This window comes from Lepisma saccharinum, chromosome 6 (genome assembly GCF_977018435.1).
Source record: "Lepisma saccharinum chromosome 6, izLepSacc3.1, whole genome shotgun sequence".
Classification (NCBI taxonomy): Eukaryota; Metazoa; Arthropoda; class Insecta; order Zygentoma; family Lepismatidae; genus Lepisma; species Lepisma saccharinum.
The window spans coordinates 19,613,195-19,634,451 of record NC_139234.1 but is presented as its reverse complement, the minus strand read 5'-3'; the positions used below and the strand labels follow the sequence as shown (position 1 = coordinate 19,634,451).

General features: G+C 36.7%; 1 protein-coding gene across 3 annotated transcripts in view; it reads left to right on the top strand.

The window, feature by feature from the left end:
* The first annotated feature begins 5,192 nt into the window (after positions 1-5,192).
* Positions 5,193-21,257, top strand: part of LOC145988609 (uncharacterized) — a 71,476-nt gene continuing 55,411 nt past the window's right edge. For all 3 annotated transcript variants that reach the window (XM_083123608.1, XM_083123610.1, XM_083123609.1), the window contains exons 1-2: positions 5,193-5,285; positions 14,895-14,998. In XM_083123608.1, the coding sequence (XP_082979734.1) occupies positions 14,920-14,998 (79 nt within the window). In that variant the 5' untranslated portion in view covers positions 5,193-5,285; positions 14,895-14,919. The remainder of the gene's footprint in view (positions 5,286-14,894; positions 14,999-21,257) is intronic.

The following is a 21,257-nucleotide window of genomic DNA, read 5'->3' as shown; positions in this document are numbered from 1 at the left end:
TATTTCTATTAAAGGCTAATTAAAACCAGTAAAACGTCAATATCAGCGATAAATTGACGAATTCGTCCATTGTCAGAGCTTGTAAGCCTATACTTTCTTTATCTGCGCATTAAAATATTTCTTTCAAATTGAAAATTGTCTTCTCAATGTTGTCGCAGTGAAATGTTGAAAGTGAAATTTAAATTAAATACAAGTTGCCTAACAATAACTTGGGGAATAATATTTCAACAGAAATAAATGTAACTAAAAAGTTGAGACGTTTGAAGTTTTCTGTAATATAATTATGTGTGCAATGCTATTACGTTCCCAGTTAATTTCCCTTTCACGTTTCGCCGGAGGGTATATAGACCATATTTGAAATATCTTGTCAAGTAAAAATGTTGCTTGTCGTTGGTAAAGTTTTATAATCTTATTAATTGTATGGTACATTTATTGACCAGGGTATTGTTTTAGTCTGGGCAAACTTGCAGGCGATTGATTATCCTGATGTTCTGTTAGGCTAATCGAAACGATGAAGATGATTGATGAATACATGAAACTGACGAAAGGACAGTCAAAGTAACAGCTAAACCCCGGCAAAAACTCGAACCACGAACCTTCGATAGCGAGATCGTAGGTGGATAGCTCCAGTGTTTGACCATTTTGTGTTTGTCAGTGTCCAACAGTACTCTCTTGGGTTACTCGAACTGTCTAATCCATGGCGGAGTATCGTAGAAGCTCTGCAGGAGTGAGTTTGCTCCCCGAAGGTCAGTGAAAGTGTTGTCTTCAGGAAAACACGTTTAAGAGCGGTGTGAGTGCAGAGGACTGCACAATAAATACAGTTTGAAAGGCTTATAACAGTAAGAACATGAATCTAAATGAACAAACTACAATCCACATATCTGCATGTAAGGGACACAGAAACCTGTGACTACAGAAATTCAAGAATTTGTATACATAAAATTTAAACTTCGAGTGGATGAAACTTTGGGAATACATATTCCTATGAATATAATGAAGTGGGCAAGAGAGACAATAAGAAAGCGAATTATAGAGTCCTGAAACTTATATATGCTGCCTTCCTCCACCACTCAAAGACTCTTTTACCTGTGGTTCAGGGAGGGGCATGAGTGTTCAACTTACACTGGAACTAGATTACGAGACCGCGAAGGGGAACATGAATAAGTTTACACAGTGGAAAGTACAGATAAGGAAATATGACCCCACAATTTCAGATATTATGTCTTCAATGGGGTGAGAATAGAAAAAATCGAACCAAAAAATGCCAAACACCTCATTCATTATTACAAAATCACACCAACGTTATGTTATGTTATAGAGGATAGCAGATAACATGTCGAGCGTGTGGTAAGGAAAGTCATTATAGCAAACAATTCGATATTCGACAGATAACGTTCCGTTTAAACAAAAATCAAGAGAGGAATTATAGTGACGTAGTAGAATTGATTGATTGATTGATTTGCTTTATTTTCCTAGCTTTTTGTGCCACTTTTGGATAATTTGCGAAGATGGAGATGAATGATGAATCATATTTTAATGCATTTGCCTTTTAGTTGTTGATAAGCGCTCTCTCCACGGGCGTCGGTAGGTCAGTCGACCCCTTCTCCCCCTCGCCCCTCTGGAAATTGGCATCCTTCATTTCAAGTCGCAAAAAAGCAGGATGTTAGTTATTTTTATTTTTAATAACAGAAGTAAAGTTCACTTGGTTAGTATTCGGACAGAGTAACCAATGTAAAATATGCATTAGATCGAAAAAATGAGTGAAAAATACAGGAACCAGGATATTTTTTTCATATTCTACCATTTAATTCAAAGAATATAAGGTTCCACAGTTTTCAGAATTCGAAAATTATACAAAGTAATTTTAGATGAGGTCACGCAATATAAACTTTGTGAGTATTTTTTTTCTAACTTCTAAAGTCCTTTCTTGAACGACACTTGCAAAAGTAAATAACAAAATATAATAACTGTGCATTTCAGTATAAGGTAGTAACTATGAAATGTAAAGGTATTAATGGAAAATAGTTCATTCGGCTTGTGGATCGAATAGCATGATAATAATAAACAACAATAATAAAATTCGAATAAAATTTATTTAATTAGGTATATATTATTAGTGTATAATAATAATTTTAACCACAGTAATTATTATTATTTCTTTTACTGTTGTGATCGAAGTATTTCAATGTTTATAATTGACGTAAGCTTCATTTCAACCTGGAGAAGTCTTTTCAAACACGAAACTGATGGTAGAGATCAACATTGCCTTAGAAAATATTAGCATTGTCCCTTATATCTGCATCCAATGGTCAGGAAATTGCCAACTTTTTCTAGGTACCTTTGTTTCTCTATATCACTCAAAAAATTCAAGTGATCCATTTTGTTTCCGATCTTTTATAAGAAACTAAACTCGGTGACGAACTGTATTCCGCTTGTTTACATTGGAAAGTCGCACGAGTTTAACGCGTAAAACGAGTTATGGTAACTAGCTGTTCCATAAGTGCTGCCGTGCGTTTCATTATGCTGTCCCAAATGTCGCATTCCGTGCGTTTCGTGCAAGAACGAGATTCACCAAATGCACGTGCCAAGAGGCTGGTTTGTTCGGTGAGAATCGTCTGCTGCCTTCAGACAACGCGCGTGCTGATGGATTCAAACTGCACTAGTTCGGAAAATGCATTATAATTTTAACAGATAGCGATATGAAGCAACATGCACAAGATGGGTATGCCTTACCCGTTCTTAGAATGAGATTAAAATTAGTAACAGTGTCCACAGTAGGGACATTCTTTCCGCTGGACGCCATGTGGAAACTTTCTCTAAACAAAACACTCGTTCGTTTCGTTAAGACTTTCGGAACGCACCCAAGGAAGCACAGAAATGTAAACATCTGGTGAATAGTCCCATTCATAATAACCATCCATAGTGATTACACCAATGAAATAAAGGAGAACTTTCACATAGAATACTGATGTGGATTAAATATAGTCTAAGCATTTGATTTGGAGGGGCGATCTCCCCAATCGCCCATTCCCCTAGATACGCGCCTGAAGGGTGCCCTGTTGCATTGCTGACATTCTCAAACTACATGAGTCTTCCTCAGGAAACAATAAATGTCATTCCTGTGTATGTGTAGAATATCCTGTCAGTACTGTTGGTCGTGCCACAATGACGGCAACATGCGAACGGTCCTTCGAAACAATGGAAAAAATAAAAACTTGTTTATATCCGAAAGAAATGAATGTAAAATACAAGAACCAGTTTATGTTTTCATATTCTACCATTTTTAAACCAAACTATAAATGGTTTCACGATTTTCAAAATTCCAAAAAGTAGAGTTTTGTGCTACGTCACGCAATATAAATACTAACATTTCTCACTAGCTTTTAAAGCTTTTTCTTGAGCGAAGTGTGTCAAAGTTAATAACAAAAGAGAATAACTGTGCATTTCAGTCCACTTACTGTATAAAATGTCAAAAAATAATAAATAATGGTTGTGCTGGATATTCACTCATCGGTGGATCGAGTAGAAAGTTTCCCCAAGGATATAATAATAAGAAGAAGAAGAAGAAATAAAATTGCTTTAATATTATTAGTTTGCAAGAGTTTTATAATAATAATAATAATAATAAGCATGATAATAATAATTATTGTTATTATTACCATTCAAGTTTTGACGTTGGGGGTGTAAGGGGTGATTTTCCACGTAGTACACCCAACTGTCAACCTCACTTCCACGTTAGTACACCCTGGACTGCATTTTGCAGACGAACGAGGCTCTGGCGACTGGCAGTCTGGCCAGTATAATTTTGTGTGTGTTGTCCTGTTTTTTGTCCTTGTGTGTGCTGAAGGCCCTTTACAGCCTCAGCTTTTAACGGAAGTCAGAACATTTTCAGATTTTACTTATGCAACGTTCGAGTTGTTCTTTGTAAAGATAAGGGGCTGGACCCCGTATAATGTGACGGGTGCAAAGTGGCCTAAGTGCTGACGCACCCAGAATTTTAACATCAAATCAAATCAAATCAAGTTTTGACGTCGGCCTAACCCATTATAAAAATTTCTGGCGAGGCCAATGGGTCCAGGTACTTGCCTCCCCACCCCCAGACAAAAAATTGTGGTTGGACCTCTGAACAATTCCCGACTCGAGCAGTACATACACACCCCCATCCCAAGAAAAAATGTCAAAGATTATCGTAAAATCTGAGTTTGAGTTTTTTAAGTCCACTTTATGCACAGCTAGGCGAATCCACTGGTAGAAATTCATCTTCATGGCTTCTATCCCCCCCCCCCAACTCTTTCGCCTTTAGATGGCGGGTACTGATGAGGAATGAGCCCTTTCCGAAATAAAATTCTGGCTACGGGCCTGCCGGGACCCCTTATTTACAAGGCGACGACGTTACCACTGATCCATCGAGGAGGCCCTTATAGTAAAATCTACACCACTTATCTAAACACACGTATACTCAAATTCAATCTCTGTGTTCAACTTTTTATTGTAACACGTGAACTGAAACAACCCACGAACAAAGCATTACTATTGGAGTCCCGAAAAGTTGGTACCGGATAGGGAAATACCGGTAAAATTTCCGTTCCCGATCTTTACTTCCAGAAATGATTATCCTTATTTTCGGCAAACTTTCCGTCCTGATAAAAATAAAATTTTCGTCCAGCGCACTTATTATTAACAGTACAAGTGCACAGAATGTAATTTTAAAATGGTTGAACTTGTTGTGGCCGCGGTGGCTCAGTCGGTAACGCGTCTGACTACCATGCTAAAGGTCCCGGGTTCGATTCCCGGCCGGTTCAAATCCGGAAACTTTTCTAACGGTGAAAGCGGCCCCGGCGCCCACCCAGCGTAGAATAACATGGGTACCTGGGGGAAACCCTGGTGGGGTAAAGGCGGTCTGGGGCGTGATGCTGATCACATCACCCCCACTCACGACCGGATCAAGAAAGTGTGGGGCGTTACCCCCACACCCCCTATATGCCTTCATGGCGTGGTGCTATGCACAGGGGAGCACTTTACCTTTTCTTTACTTTTTTGACTGACTTGTTATTTTACAGACACACACAGTGAGAACTGATGATTCTGGCTAAAGATAAGAACTAATTCACTGCGTTGGAGAAATAGTTAAGAAGAAAAAAATGTCCACACTTCGCGGGAATGTGATCTGTGACACTTCGTTTAGTAGCCTGTGGAACCAAGCGGCAACTTTGATGTTAACGGCTTTTAAGTGATGAACAATGAGAAAATAATTACTTTGAAGTGACATTTGTGGGATCTCCAGGGCAAGTACTGAAGTATATTCTTATGAAATTTATTCTGTAGCAGCTAATCCATTAAGCATACACTACATTAATAACTTACTCTCACGAAGTTCAATGTCCTCTGGTGTAAAGTCCGATCAAAATTCTAGTTCAAGGAGTAACTTACCGTAGGGTGACCAGATTTACTGAAACGAAAAGCAGGACACCCATGGATACGTACGGGGAAGATTGCAGCTATACTTAAAAAAAAAAAAGTCATGCTGCTTACATGTCTCCTGAAATATTAGCTACACAATTCTCTTAAATCTGTTTTCTTCGTGATTTGATTTTTGTTATTTAACGTCGCCTTCCTCTCACTTTTGGCTAATTGCATCAATCAATATGAGTGATGATATGATTAACTTCATGAATGGACGCTCACAAAGAACATCCATGCAAGATCGGGATTCGACCCCAGTACCCCTGTCGTCCTACCATTCAACCCCTCCGTCTTTCCTTCTTATGTATATTCCCTTTTCATTTCTCTCTTTTTCCTTCCTCCTGTTGCTTATCTTCTTCATTTTACACATTTATTTTTATTTATCTCGTTCTTAGTGATTTTTTGTGTTTCCCTACTATCTTAACCATAAAATGTTAATACATTGTGAAATAATATTAAATATTAATCAATACTGAGAATGTACTTGAATCTTGCCACAGCTGTAGTAATCATCTCATCAATAATGCAAGTCCCCCAAATTTTGCTATTTTCAACTTTTAGTCATCAGCCAGTGCCTTGCAAGTCATATCACAAACTGACTGCATGCAATGTGCTTCTAAGCAATAAATATAAGGAAAAGGTTGCAATCGAAGCTAGCATGAAATTTTTAGATCTACACGAATTTTGGTAACACTATACTATACCAGAGACGGATTTCTTCAAATTTACAGGAGAAAGTACTTATGCAAGTCATTTTCTGTAGTGTTGTTGATGTTCGGGAATGTAATTTTGATCCATTTTAATGCGAATGCATGTGGTTTTCTATGAAAATCTATTTCCGATGCGCTATTGCTGCTGCCACCACCACGATGTTGTCCGTATATGCTAAATTGAACGAAAGGAGTGCTAATGGAACCTAACCTAACCTAGTAGGCATACCTCGTCCCCGTGATGGTTCGTGGGGTTATCGTGAATTTTTGGTCTAACTTCAATGGTTTTTGGTGCTACCCATGGATGGTTTGTGGGAAATAAGGAACAACAGTAAGTACTCGTTATTGTAAGAAATAGACATTATTTTCGTTAGAAATTCATTATTTCACCTAAAGAAATGTTCCGCAATGCAGAATAGTACGTTAGCAATGTAAAAAATTGCAAAATAAATCATTGATAGGTGTCTCTGGTATAGTAAAGTAGTACTGTCTGGATGTTTCGCAGGAACATATTTGGGTAAATATGCGATATCACCCGAATGGATTTCTTCAAATTTACAGGAGAAACTACTTACTGAAATCAGTTTCTGTAGCATTGTCAAAGTTCTTCGAGGTATTTTCTTTCGCGGAAACTGGAAACTTCACCATAGAATGCTGCAGAACAAGAAATAATCACTTTTTATGTAAGGAACTTGCATTTTCTTGACATTATGCCGTTGTTTCCAGATGGCGCGAGCGTCGAAAATCACGCGGTCTCGCCAGTGTTTCCAATTGTGCCTTTTTCTTACGATAATTTTTTTTTTAACTATGCTTACCTAACCCAACCCAACCTAACCTTGCTGGAAATGGTCCGTGGGGCTATCGTGAATGGTTTTTGGGGCTATCGTGAATGGTTTTTTGGTGCTATCCCTCAATGGTTTGTGATGACATAATGAACACGAAAGTAGGTATTTTTCGGTGAAGGAGGTTGAAACACTGTATACCCACTCCAAATCGACAAAACACAAGCACAACGCGTGATGATCCATGATGAGTGCACGCCATATTGTCTGTTACCTAAGCGGAACAAGGAATACAAATAATGACTCGTAATATAAAAAGTTGACACTATTTTATGGAAAAAGGCATAACTTCATCTTAAAGAATCTTCTGCAATGCAGAATAGGTGAGTATCAATGCTAAAATTAATGAAATAAATGAGTGAGAGATGTTAGGGCGATATCGCATATTTACCCATATTTGGTATTTTGGGGTAGCATCGCAGACCGCAATACATGACCCTTAAAAAAAAAAAAAAAAAAAACTGTCCTGCGAAAATCAGGAAAAAAATCATGTAAAAAGCTACGAAGATTTAGCTTTCATCAAGAATAATCCTATCTAATGTTCAAACGTTTTACAGTGTACAAGAGTAAGAATTTGTCTGAGCTTTTAAAAGAAACTCATCTGCGTGCATAAGGCATTTTACTTACAAAAATTGACAGTACATCTCTGTCTAATCTGCATGCAAATTATAAACTTAGAAATAAACTATGTTATGCACATACCTCGGCCCAAGTTCCGATTGTTTAATTCTGATTTTATCATTGTACATAGACATTTTTTTAAGGCTCAATTTCTATTTATGTCTGTTAACACATACTTCGGTGTTTTAGCAATTACTTAACTGCGTGTTTCCTTGAGAATTGTTTTTCATTTCCGTACTACTATCTACTATATGATTCTTCTCTTGCAACCAGCCATTTGTTTACTGTCATCTTTGTTAAACAACAGCTGCATCTTTGTAGGTCACATTTGTATGGTGCGGTGGGTTTCCTTGTTAGGTTAGGAGAGTCAGGTTTAAGACTCTTAGTATTCAAATAACATCTCTAAATGCTATCCTGGTTAGGGTTAGATGGGCCATGTGTAGTGTTCTTAGCATAGGGGTAAAAAATGGTCAGTAAAATCATTAAAGGTCAACATTCACAAAAACTCAGAAACTTTCTCATTTGTGATTTTAGTTATCTGGTAGCAAAACATCTTTAGCTGGGGGTGACAGCACACATACTACCTGTAATGTTCGGTAAATGTATGTTATATCGGAGACACGTTTCTATCGGATATTTTCAGTTTTAAATGGTTCGTACTTACCAATTGTGTATTTTGGAACATAGTTGAAAGTGCCATTATGCTTTTTACACGAAAATAACTTGATTTTTCACATTACGAGTAATTCTTTTGGGTCCTTTCTCTCGTTGCACAACATACAATATGGCACACACAGCTGTGGATCATCATGCGTCGTGCTTGTCTTTTGTCGATTTGGAGTGGGTATGCAGTGTTTCAACCTTCTTAACCAAAAAATACTTACTTTCGTGTTCATCACAAACCATTGATGGATAACCCCAAAAACCATTCCCGATAGCCCCCCAAAAAAAAGTAAGCCATGGTTTGATAATATGTGTGTGTGTGTGTGTGTGTGTGTGTGTGTGTGTTTGTGTTTGTTTGTTTGTTTGTCTGTTTTTTTATATTGTGTAGTAGTTGTGGTGTGTGTGTGTTTATATTGTGTTATAGTTGTGATGTGTTTGTGTGTGTCTTGTGTAGTAGTTGTGATGTGTTTGTGTGTATCTTGTGTAGTATTATACTGTCTAATGTGTTTGTGTTCGTCTTGTGTAGTAATTGTGCTGTCTAATGTGTTTGTCTTGTGTAGTAGTTCCTCCATTCATATCGGGTGTTAGGCGTAGAGCTGACAACTCTGCACTGTAAAAAGACATGTCATGAAACAGAAATATAAGGCCATGGATGTTCCCAAGGTAAAATATTCCGGAGGTAAAATAGTCCCCCGTTCGGATCTCCGGGTGGGGACTACTTTGGGAGGTCCCTGGACTAAGGATAAGATCTACGTTAGGAATAAGGATATTAAATTAGGCACCTGGAATGTTCTGAGCTTTTACCGGCCTGGGGCATTTCATTGTACAGTTAATGAGATAGTTAAGTATAAATTAGATGTAGTAGCTGTCCAGGAAGTTAGGTGGCCAGGAGAAGATGAATTGTAAAACTAAAAATTATACTTTTTTCTATGGTGGTACTGAAAATCATAATTTTGGAACAGGCTTTTTCATAAATAATAGAATTATCTCGGCTCTTAAAACAATAGAATTTATTAATGATAGGATATCATACGCAGTTTTACAGGGTAGGTGGTGTAAAATTATTTTAATAAACATACATGCACCAACGGAAGATAAAGATGATAATACTAAAGATGATTTTTATACAGAGTTAGAACAGGTCTTTGATAAATTTTCTCAGTATGATATGAAAATTCTGTTAGGTGACTGTAATGCACAGATTGGCAAAGAAGAGACATTTAAACCCGCAATTGGTAAAGAAAGTCTTCATGAATTAAGTAATGATAATGGTATAAGATTGATTACTTTTGCAACCTCAAAGAATTTAATTGTGAAAAGTACCACTTTTAAACATAAAGATATCCATAAATATACCTGGTCTTCTCCAGATGGTAAAACTCATAATCAGATAGACCATATTCTCATTGATAAGAGAAGGCATACTAGTATAATTGACGTTCGTACACATAGAGGTGCTGACTGTGCCAGTGACCATTATTTAGTAATTGCTAAATTAGGAGAAAGACTCTCAGTGATAAATCATAAGCAACAAAATCTAAAAGTTATAAAATTTGATACAGGAAAGTTTGCTGATGAAAGAATTAAGAAAGATTACCAAATTAAACTGTCAAATAGATTTGATGTTTTGCAGGATTTAAATGATGATGAAAATATAAATGAAACAGACGTAAATAAGAATTGGGAGCACATACGTAATGCAATAGAATCAGCAGCTAAAGAAACTATAGGATACCATAAACCAAGAAAAAGTAAGCCATGGTTTGATAATGAATGTCATAATCTAATAGAAATAAGAAATCAGGCTAGACTTAGGTGGTTAAATAACTCAGATGATACAAATCTAAGCAATTATAATACAATAAAGCGAGAAGTTAACCGCACGTTTAGAAGTAAAAAAAGAGATTACTTGAAAAGCAAAATTAACGAAATTGAAACAAACACCAAAAATAAAAATATCAGAGATTTATATAAAGGTGTAAATGAATTTAGAAAGGGGTGGCAACCTAAAGTAAACTTGATAAAAGATAAAGACGGTGATTTTCTAGCTGACCCAAGCGATATTCTAAATAGATGGAAGAACTACTTTAATGACCTTTTAAATGTCCATGTAGGAGATAAATCAGAAGTGAATGAAGTCCACACAGCAGAACCTTTAGTTCCAGAACCTAACTTGACTGAAGTTAAAGATGCTATTAAAAGGCTAAAGAATAACAAAGCACCTGGCATTGATTTAATACCAGCTGAGTTAATTAAATATGGTGGAAATTCATTAATATTTGAAATTCATAAATTAATTTGTTTAATATGGAATAAAGAAGAAATCCCTCAACAGTGGAAAGAATCCATAATTGTTCCTGTGTTTAAAAAAGGTGATAAAATGAACTGCAATAATTACCGTGGAATTTCTCTACTCTCAACAACATACAAAATATTGTCTAACATTATTTTAACAAGACTAACCCCATATGCTAATGAAATTATAGGTGATTATCAATGTGGATTTAAACGTAACAGATCAACTACAGATCAAATTTTTCACATCAGACAGACACTTGAAAAAAAGTGGGAATATAATCAAAATGTCCATCAGCTATTCATTGATTTCAAAAAAGCGCATGATTCGGTCAAAAGAGATAAATTATATAATATATTAGTAGAGTTTGGAATACCTAAGAAGCTTGTTAGTATGATAAAAATATGCACCAGTGAAACAGAAAGTAAAATTCGTGTGGGTAATAATATGTCTGACAAATTTATAATTCATGATGGGTTAAAACAAGGAGATGCATTATCTCCATTGCTCTTTAATTTTGCCTTAGAATATGCTGTAAGGAAGGTAAAAGAAACTAAAGAAGGACTAAAATTAAATGGTGTGACTCAGTTGTTAGCATATGCAGATGATGTAGACTTACTGGGGGATGATATAAATACGATTAAGAATAATGCTAAAATATTTTTCAAAACTGCTAAAGAGATAGGTTTGGAAGTTAACAAAGAGAAAACTAAATATATGCTTACAGGCCGAAACCAAGTGTTAGGTAATAATCAAAATCTAATTATTGATAACAACTCGTTTGAACCAGTTTCCAAATTCAAATACTTAGGAGTAATATTAACAAATGAAAATTATATTAAAGAGGAAATAAAAAGTAGGCTTAATTCAGGAAATGCATGTTACTTCTCTCTTCATAAACTTTTGTCTTCTCGTTTAATATCTAAGAAACTAAAAGTTAAAATATACAAAACAGTAATTTTGCCTGTAGTATTATACGGGTGTGAAACTTGCACCCTTACATTAAAAGAGGAACATAAATTGAGAGTATTTGAAAATAAGATTCTTAGGAAAATATTTGGACCTAAAAGGGATGAGGAGACAGGTGAGTGGAGAAGGTTACATAATTTAGAACTACATAATTTGTATTCATGTCCAGATATTATTAGAATAATTAAATCAAGAAGACTTAGGTGGGCAGGCCATGTGGCACGAATGGGAGAGGAAAGAGGAGTTTACAGGATTCTTGTTGGGAAACCAGATGGTAAGAGACCTGTAGGAAGGCCAAGACTAAGATGGAGGGACAACGTTGAGATGGACCTAAAGGAAATCGGTAGGGATGGAAAAGAGTATATAGATCTTGCTCAAGATAGGGACAGATGGAAGGCCTGTGTTGCTGCAGCCATGAACCTTCGGGTTTAAGAAGGCTAGAGAGTTAGTTAGTAGATAGCCCCCAAAACCATTCACGTTAGCCCCAAAAACCATTCACGATAGCCCCACGAACCATTTTCGGCAAGGTTAGGTAAGTATAGTTAAGAAAATAAAAAAAAAAAAATCTGGTAAAGAAAGGCAAGTTTGGAAACACTGGCGAGACCGCGTGATTTTCAACGCTTGCGCCATCTGCAGGTACATAATGGAAACAACGGCATAAAGTTGTCACTTTGCACAAAATGCAAGTTTATTATATCAAAAGTGCTTATTTCTTGTTTTGCAGCATTCTACGGTGAGAAAATACCTCTATGAACCTTCAAAATACTACAGAAACTCATTTCCGTAAATAGTTTCTTCTGTAAAAATGAAGAAATGTGTCTCCGATATAACAGACATTTACCTAATGTTCTAAGGGTGCTGAAAAGTTTGTGGCCTGACCCAGAAGGAATGCAGTGAAACTTCACAGTTACTCAACATACTCCTCTCAAAGCTCGATATACTTTTTGGCATGAAGCTCAAAGTTTTGAAGACCGCTTAAAAACAATCTGAAGTTAGCTCCTCACACAAACATTCCACAGCAGTGTTCACCTACTGATCGGGTGCAAAATGGCTTCCCTTCAGATATTGTTTGAGTTGGGGTAGGAGAAGGTAGTCTGGCAAAGCCAGATCGGGGTTATAAAAGGATCATCAAGACATTGAAAGCCCAAGTCATGAGTTTCAACTGTGTTCGCAATGCTCGATGAGCATGCTGATTGTCGTGGAGAAACAAGACTCCCTTTTTTACCTTTCTACAGCATTGCTGCTTCAGAATCTCCTTCAGTCAGGGAGCGGATTTACAATACAGGAAGTATCTTCAATTGCTTTCAAATTTGGTGGTCACGTCTAGAAATTGCAAAGTAAGTCGAAAAAGTGGGTCCGTGAAGGGAGTAAACACCCTCGATTTATGAAGAACACAACTATTTTTAGCAGTGATTAGCGTTTGAAAACTATGTTTATGATAACCCTTAATTTTAACTATGCTTGCCTAACCTAACCTTACCGTGAATGGTTCGTGGGGCAAACATGTTTTCAGCCTTTACGCAAGATGCCATTTTCTCACATGCAAATCAACATTCTCACTTATTGCACAACACTTGAGCAACATTGGTAGCAAGACCGTTGTGCGGAAAGGAAGACATCTTCATATTGTTTCCATCCTAGTGTATGGAGAATCATAGAGGTAATTGACAAGGTTATTTTGCAATTTCTAGACGTGATTCGTGATTACGAGGCCAAAATTAGTGAGTATGCCGAATTTGAAAGCAATTGGAGAATCACGTTTCGCTGATATGTAGCAGGTCATCAATTTGATTGATGATTTGCAGAACGGTCATAATGTTTTTGGTATTCCTGTGCAGGGGGTATCATCTGTTGAGAATTCACTGTGTTTAGACTGTGCCTCCCACTTCATAGCTGCATGTAAAGGAACAGAGTCCTGCAGGATGTTGCCCATTTCACCATGGATCACCTTCGGAGACTTGTCCTGGAGGAGCAAAAACTTCACCACAGCCCTGGTTTCTGTGTTCGTAAATCTCGTTTGCTGGTCAGACATGCTCACTTCATAGGACTTTTGGTACCTGAACATACATGATCTTCAAGATGGCATCAAACTTTAAATGTTGTTTAAAATGTTGAATTGCATTTTGAAAATTTAATATGAAGGTTAAAAATTAAAGTGTTGAATTGCAAGAAAACTAGAGCTTACAGAGGAAAACTAACTTCAGATTTGAAAACAGCACACCCCAATTAGCTTAGAACAAGTTTTGATAGCAATGCAACAAAAATTTTGTTCCCCAGTCATTAATTGACGATCCAGTACTTTCTTTTGGTTAGATCATATGGATGAAGCAAGATGTTATTAACTAGTAGGCATGTAGAATAATTATACACTTGATGTCACAACCACAGACCAAATTTATCTTTCGCTGGCCCCAGTGCGGAGTGGTGAGCACATCATGCTATGATGCCAGGGGTCCCAGGTTCAGTCATCTGATAGCACCTGTGAATACACATCACCCTGTGTATTTTTTACCATTCCTAGAACACACATTGGGGATTTGGGTAGGCATAAGGGTCCACATATTCTTGGTCTCGGCCATAGTGGATGTGGTGGAATTTGCACCATGTTTTGCCATGGTGCCTTCTCCTCCCTGCAACCACTGGAGCATGGAAGAAAAATATCTAACGGAGATGACCTACCCTGGACATGGAACTCAATATCTTGGTACCCTTGACCCTCTGTACTCCCTCGAGAAAGTGAAATATTTTGCATGGTTTATGAAGTTTATGTTGTTTGTGAACTTTTTCAGTTGTTTTTAGCTTGCGGAAATGTGTTAATTGTGAAGTAAAGTATGTCCGTTACCTTAACAGCCTGAAGGCTTCACGTAAGTGAATATAACATCCAACATGGCATTCCACAACAGCAACTATAATTTTACAGCACTAGGCGTAGGACAGATAGTTATTTTCGACATGTTCTTTCGCTAATTGAGTGTGCATAGAAAGTGTTTTTACTAATAGAAAGTACTCCAAAATGGCAGGTTTTTACTTTCACCGGTCATACTTTGGGATCAAATATATCTGTTATTTGTGTTTTCTGCATGCTGGTACCAATTTTATATTAACTAAAACATCTGTTGATTTAAAAAAATCAGCATAATACTCGAGGGAATGTAGTGGGTCAATGGCTTCAATATCTCTCACTAGTTATCAGATATATTGAGATATAGATTGTTGATATGCAGTGCATAATAAAGTTTCTTTGTTTCTGTATATTGTTTTGTATTTCACAAGGATGTGTAAGGACAAGATATATTTTGCTAATGTTATGTTTCTTCTAATCCTTTTCAGGCATTAAATACCACTAAGCTTAAGCATGGATCTAGATAGCTCATTCTTGCCTTCAACTCCTCTTCCCAAAAAAAAGAACCGTTTAAGAAAAAATAGTGAGAAAGGTAGGATTAGGATTATTGTGCAATTGGCACATACCTTATATATGTTGTGTAATATACTAATTGAATGATGATATTTACCCTTTGTTCAGTGTGGGATTATGTACAGGGTTCTTCAAAAACAACTCTCTGGTTTCAAAAAAAATATTCTGTTTATAGTAGACTGATACAGGGTGGGGCAGAAAAACCTGATGATTTTAAAAATTATGTAACACAGTAACTAAAAAGAGTTTGTCTGTATTCATGTGCTAGCCTTACAGTCATATGTATACCATTATTATTGAAAAGAAGAAAAAAATATTTACATGAACATTAAGTGCGGAAAATTATGTCTTGCAAGTGACGCCCATTTTGCTTCACTTACTGCTGGAGTCGGTCGCTGAAACTTCCCTTTTCTGGGGAAGAAATAATCTGTCAATTGTTGTTTTGTTATTGCGTTGCACTGCATGTGGGGAGATGGTAGGGATTTCACACCTCACTATACCTGCCGCAAAATTAGTTTGGTATTGAGAGCTAAAGGAACACGCGTCACGGTGTTGCCATATCATGCGGTACAGTACGCACTGCAGCCGTCTGACGCTGTGTCGAGGAAAACGTGTTATGAAAGGGAACAACAATGATGAAATGTGTTATTGTTTTTCGAGGAAAATGGAATAACAATGATGAATGTGTTATTGTTTTTCTATTCATTTCCATCTCCCTTACAACATGAACGAATTAATGAAACGAGCATTGTTTACAGGTTACCTTTCTTTCCGAAGTCTCCGTTAAAGTCTGCCCGTCTTTCAATTATACCGCAACTGAAGTGCACCAAGTCCAGTTGGTGGGGCGTCTGACTTTCACACGTGAGACCCGCGGTGGTTTGTGGAACTTTTTCAAATATCCCGAGCGGCTCCGGGGTCGACTCAGCCCAAGTGAGTACCTGGGGGCAAACCTGTGGTAAAGGCTGTTGGTGAACCACATCACCTCCATAATATGGCCTAGGTCGAAGTCTAGAATGTGTGGAGCTCTACCTCCACATCTCCATATGCCTCCATACTTTATTTTGGGTCCATTATTATTTTTTTGTATGATAATCCCAGATATTTTATGACTGTCCTTAAAGATGTTTCCCCACCTTGATAAAATGCCGAATCTTTCAACAGTTTCCCAACAGTGGGATGATTTTTCCTCCTATAATAAGAGTAAATATGGCGAGAATAGCATCTTGCTGAAAAGTATCTAAATTTGTCACGCGTTTGCTGCTATTCCTCTTCTTTCCTGGGGTTTCCAATTTTGAAGCCTCGCATTTATTTATTTATTTATTTCTACCACATTATATTTTTCTTTCCCTATGGTAACAATGTTGTTCTTAGACACGCCGAAAGCAGCAGCAGTCCTGTCCAGAACTTTATTTACAGAAATGATTGGACCCCCATTGTTTTTCTCTTGCTCAAAATATTTGCACTCAGAACAAACCATCTCCCGTGTTTGTCCTTTGAGTAGAATTCCTTTTTCTTTTAGTGCATGGCCTCTTTGGTACATTGTCATCTCGAGTATTGAATGCTGTGCTTGACATTCTTCACACAAGCACACGACACACTCAAGCAGAACACAGAAAATTATGTACAAAAAATAACACACTAAAACAACACGCTATATACAACAAAGAATACTCTAAATTCAATAAACACTAAACAAACGGACTGGTTAAAATATCACAGTAACGCAACGCAACAAACAAACAACACGTCCTCTCCCAACAACATGAAATCTGATCGCAGGAAGAATCGCCCGATAAGCGGCAACACCGAGAGAAACGTTTTCTGTTGCTAGGTAACCAGGGCCTGGGTGAAGCACTGGGAAGATTTTGATTGGCTTGCATGCCAGCAACACACCCTCCCGCAGTGATGTAGACCCGATTTCAACACGTGGTTCACAAGTGTCAATACCAAACTAATTTTGCGGCAGGTATAGCTTCCATTTCAGTCACCATGTATCCATGCAGTGCAACGCAACGTGCTTTCATTGTTGAAACTTAACACTACCATGAAAGTTTAATATGATCACACAGTGAACTGAGGATTAAATTACAAAATGACAACACCACCTGTGTAAATTCTGCTTCTCTGTGTTCCATTCTCTTCTCACCATCCGGGGCGCAGTGGTAGCGTCGTCGCCTTGTAATCAAGGGGTCCCAGGTTCGATACCCGGTGGAGGCCACATAGTGGTTTGGATCCCACTTTAAACTGTAGGTCCAGTCCCAATTAGCCTTTCTGTGCATTAAGTGGACTTAAAACATGAATTCAATCAATCTTCTCACCATCTAGCATACGATTTTTTCCACATTTCCTCATTTCAGGAACTGTTCTGCGAATTGTTAGCATGGGAAAGGTGACAGGGGAGGTTTGTGAGAAGTAAAAAAAAATATATGAGAAGAATATGAAGGATAAGCAAGTTGAAAAGTCTTATGGCAATAAACTTCAAAATTAGAACAAAGGTTTTCATGACTACATATATTTTCGGTGTTGGCGATATCTTTCTGAATTATATAGAAATTCATGCTGTGAGAAAACTAACTAGAATAAGGTGCTTCATTAGAGCATTCACATTTGGCCATTTCTATATGATTGAGCATAGTTTAACCATTTTTGAGTCATATTTTTATATACACCTGCTTTTTCAAAGTAACAGGTGCGGCAGTGAAACAGGCGATTTGGCAACCCCAGAAATAGCAAGTTAAGTAAGGAATCAGAAAACGGGAGTGGTGCCATCTGGACAACAAACCATTGCCATTGACACTGATATCGGTGTTCAGTCGAAATGGCATCGTGGACCCGTGAACAACGCACTTTTGTCGTAAAGGCATTTTACAAAAATGCTGCACGGCGACGTAACTGTCGTTGTTTTTGTAAAATGCCTTTACGACAAAAGTGTGTTGTTCACGGGTCCACGATGCCATTTCGACTGAACACCGATATCAGTGTCAATGGCAAAGGTTTGTTGTCCAGATGGCACCACTCCCGTTTTCTGATTCCTTACGTAACTTGCTATTTCCGGGGTTGCCAAATCGCCCGTTTCACTGCCGCACCTGTTATAAAGAACTTTCTAGAAAGCAAGATGTCCCAGGTTTGAACCCTGAGTAATGTCTTAGTTCTATCATGCATTTCATCGTTCATCTGTATTATTGTGATTAAACCAAGAGCTAGAACAGCAACTTAAAATAACCGAAGATAAATAAATTTACATTGCTGTTGAGGCATATTTATAGAAATTGCATATTTTGTTGATTTTTTGTCATGGAAATCCTAGTCTGTCATTCTTGAATATTATTTCAGAGCTTATTTAATAATATGTTTTTGTGTGTTCATGTTTTACATTCAATATTTTGCCTTTCATGCACAGAAACTTGTCTCAGTTACGTCAGGATTCTTCATTTTAATAATCTCAAATTGGCTATTGGGGTGATCAGGGTTCCCACACACCTGGAAAACCTGGAAATCTCAGGGAATTTGAAAAAAATACAAGTCTCAGGGAAAATCTTGTAATTGATTAATGGTTCCTAATGAAGCAAAACTGAGGGATTATAATATGCTCCTGTCTGTGGATAATCCAGGCTGTTGTAGCATTTCCCTTTCAGCAAGGAACTCGTATCTATTTGTTTGTCTGTTTCTTGTTTTTAAATGTGATTCCAGGGGTGGTGACCAAGTGTATAACCTCATAAATTTTGCACTTTTTAAAATTTAATTAACCGATTTCGATCTTTTACATGACGTAAAATATATTTGAAGATGTGGAAAATGCATAATAACGATAACCTGATGTCTAAAGTTAACCAGTGTTCATCTGATTTCCCTTATTAGGGAGTAGTTTTAAGTTTTTCTTCCTTCTTTTTTACAAAATAGTAAAAAAATGGAGTGTCCTGTTTAGGGAAATATTTATTTTCTGCCATCTTTTGTGTACAATATTGTTGATTGTGTATTTACTGCATTTAGAACAGAATTTTAAATATTTACTTACTAGTGCCATATATGAATTATGTACTGTTCATATACTGTACAATATTGTTGATTGTGTATTTACTGCATTTAGAACAGAATTTTGAATATTTACTTACTAGTGCCATATATGAATTGTGTACTGTTCATAAATACTTGTTCATATTTTAATTTTTTGATCATGTTCAACTATTGTTATAGTCATGACATGACATGTGAATTTTTACATGCCTCAATAGCTCACATATGTGTAAAATGAAATTACTTGTAGGACCAGCAGATGTACATTAATATCATGTAGTGAAATAGTTTTCTCAACAGATATGCCAGAATGACATATTTGACAATGTTCCAAACCCCCAAACCTATGTTCCCATTTCTTCATGACTCCCTAGAAAGTGTTGTTAGAGATGTAATAGGGAGATTCATAAAAATTGACATCTTGAACAATGCAAAAATTAGTTTTAAATTAATGCAAATTGATGTCAGGAATTCTGACAACTTGGTTCCTTTGACAAAGATTGATATTGGAATTGGTGCCAAAGCTGCTTTGGAAGCTAAAGAGGTGAATGAAAAGAAGAAGCTTATGTTTTTACTAGCTGTAGAATTTTTTTTGCAACCAATGACAGAGAAGATTGTGGAACGTAGTCCCTTAAGTTCAGGTTGGTGAGATCCGCCAGTTGTTTAGTTCCGAAGCAAATGACTCAGTTTCCAAAGCGATGTGTTCAGCGCATGGAAGACGTGATACAGGAACTTCTCAGGAGAAAAAGAATGAAGGCTGCAACTGGTGATAAAGTAATTCGCCAGTTTAATACATTGTTGCACAATGTCAGTAGTAAAAAGGAATTGAAGAGAAGTTTTGTAACTTTTCAATCAAAACTGATGCTTTAGATTCTTTTTTTACAAGTGTCATGAAGGGCAAGGATGACTTCTCTCAGTTATGGAGCACTGTTAAGTTCGTTTTGATTTTATCACTTGATAATGCATATGTGGAAAGTGGGTTTTCTGTAAATAAGCAGGTTTTAATAGAAAACTTGAAAGAAGAGTCTGTTGTGGCTATTCGGCAAGTTTATGATGCCGTGAAAGTGGTAGGAGTATCGAATGTAGAAGTAAGCAAAGATATGATCCAGAGTGTTACAGGTGCACGTATTAGATACGAAGAAGCATTGCAGAAGATGAGAAAGAAATGTGATCACAAAGAAAACAAAAGGAAAGAAATGAAACGTAAAGCAAGTGAGATCCGTGCTTTACAAGCCAAACAACAAAAGATGCAAGAAGAAGCAAAGGCTATTGCAGAACAATTAAATAAACTTGAAGCTTTTGAGAAGTAAAGTTTCTTAATTTGCTGTATCCGACATTAAGTACATTTCTTGTTTTATATTTCAGTCTCAATAACTTATTATTCCTTTTTAAAATGGTACTAATAATTGTCACTTCATTTTTATATGTTTTAAAAATTCCAATAATTTGTTTGTCTTAACTATTATTGTACGCATTATAGATTAATTGATATAGTATCCATTTATAAACATCTATGAAAGTGTGAAAATATTTCAGTGTTCTATATCAGATATGTTAGAAATTGTTTCAGAGTTGTTTAAAGTTCTAGAAAACTGGTCATCTTTGTTCTTAATTACATGCAAAGATGTGTAATGTTATTTTATTATTGAACTAGTTTTGTTATTTGCATCAGAAAACAACAGTAATAAAGAAGGTGAGGATGGTATGGCTATGTGGGGGAAATGGAGGAGGCCATTTTAAAATTATAGTAGTCATCTACTGTGCATTCAGTACTCTGGAAAAAATATGAGGATTCTGGAAAACTCAGGGAAATCTCAGGGAAAATGGATTTGGAGTTTGCGTGGGAACCCTGGGTGATATTTTACAGGGTGTCCAAAGAGTCACACTACCAGGATTTTCAACTTATGTAACTTTTATACAAAATGCAATAGAAACTTGAACCTTGCAATGGGTATCAACTTTGTTTATGTGAATGTTTATTAAATATTAATAAAGAAAATTATTATCTACATGAACGTTCAGTATTGGGGAAAAGTTACTAAGTTGTAAAAAATTTTTGTATGAATTTAAAACAAATGTGAATATAATACAGCTTGCAAATTTTCAGTGTGTATCGATGGTCTCTGTGGGTATTTATCAAATTGATGAAAGAATGATACGTCTGTTCAGAATCTCAGTTGTGTGACTTTTTGGGCATACTGTATATATGGCTTAGGCCAAGATACTAACATTTACTATTACTCGACACTAATGGAATGAAACTG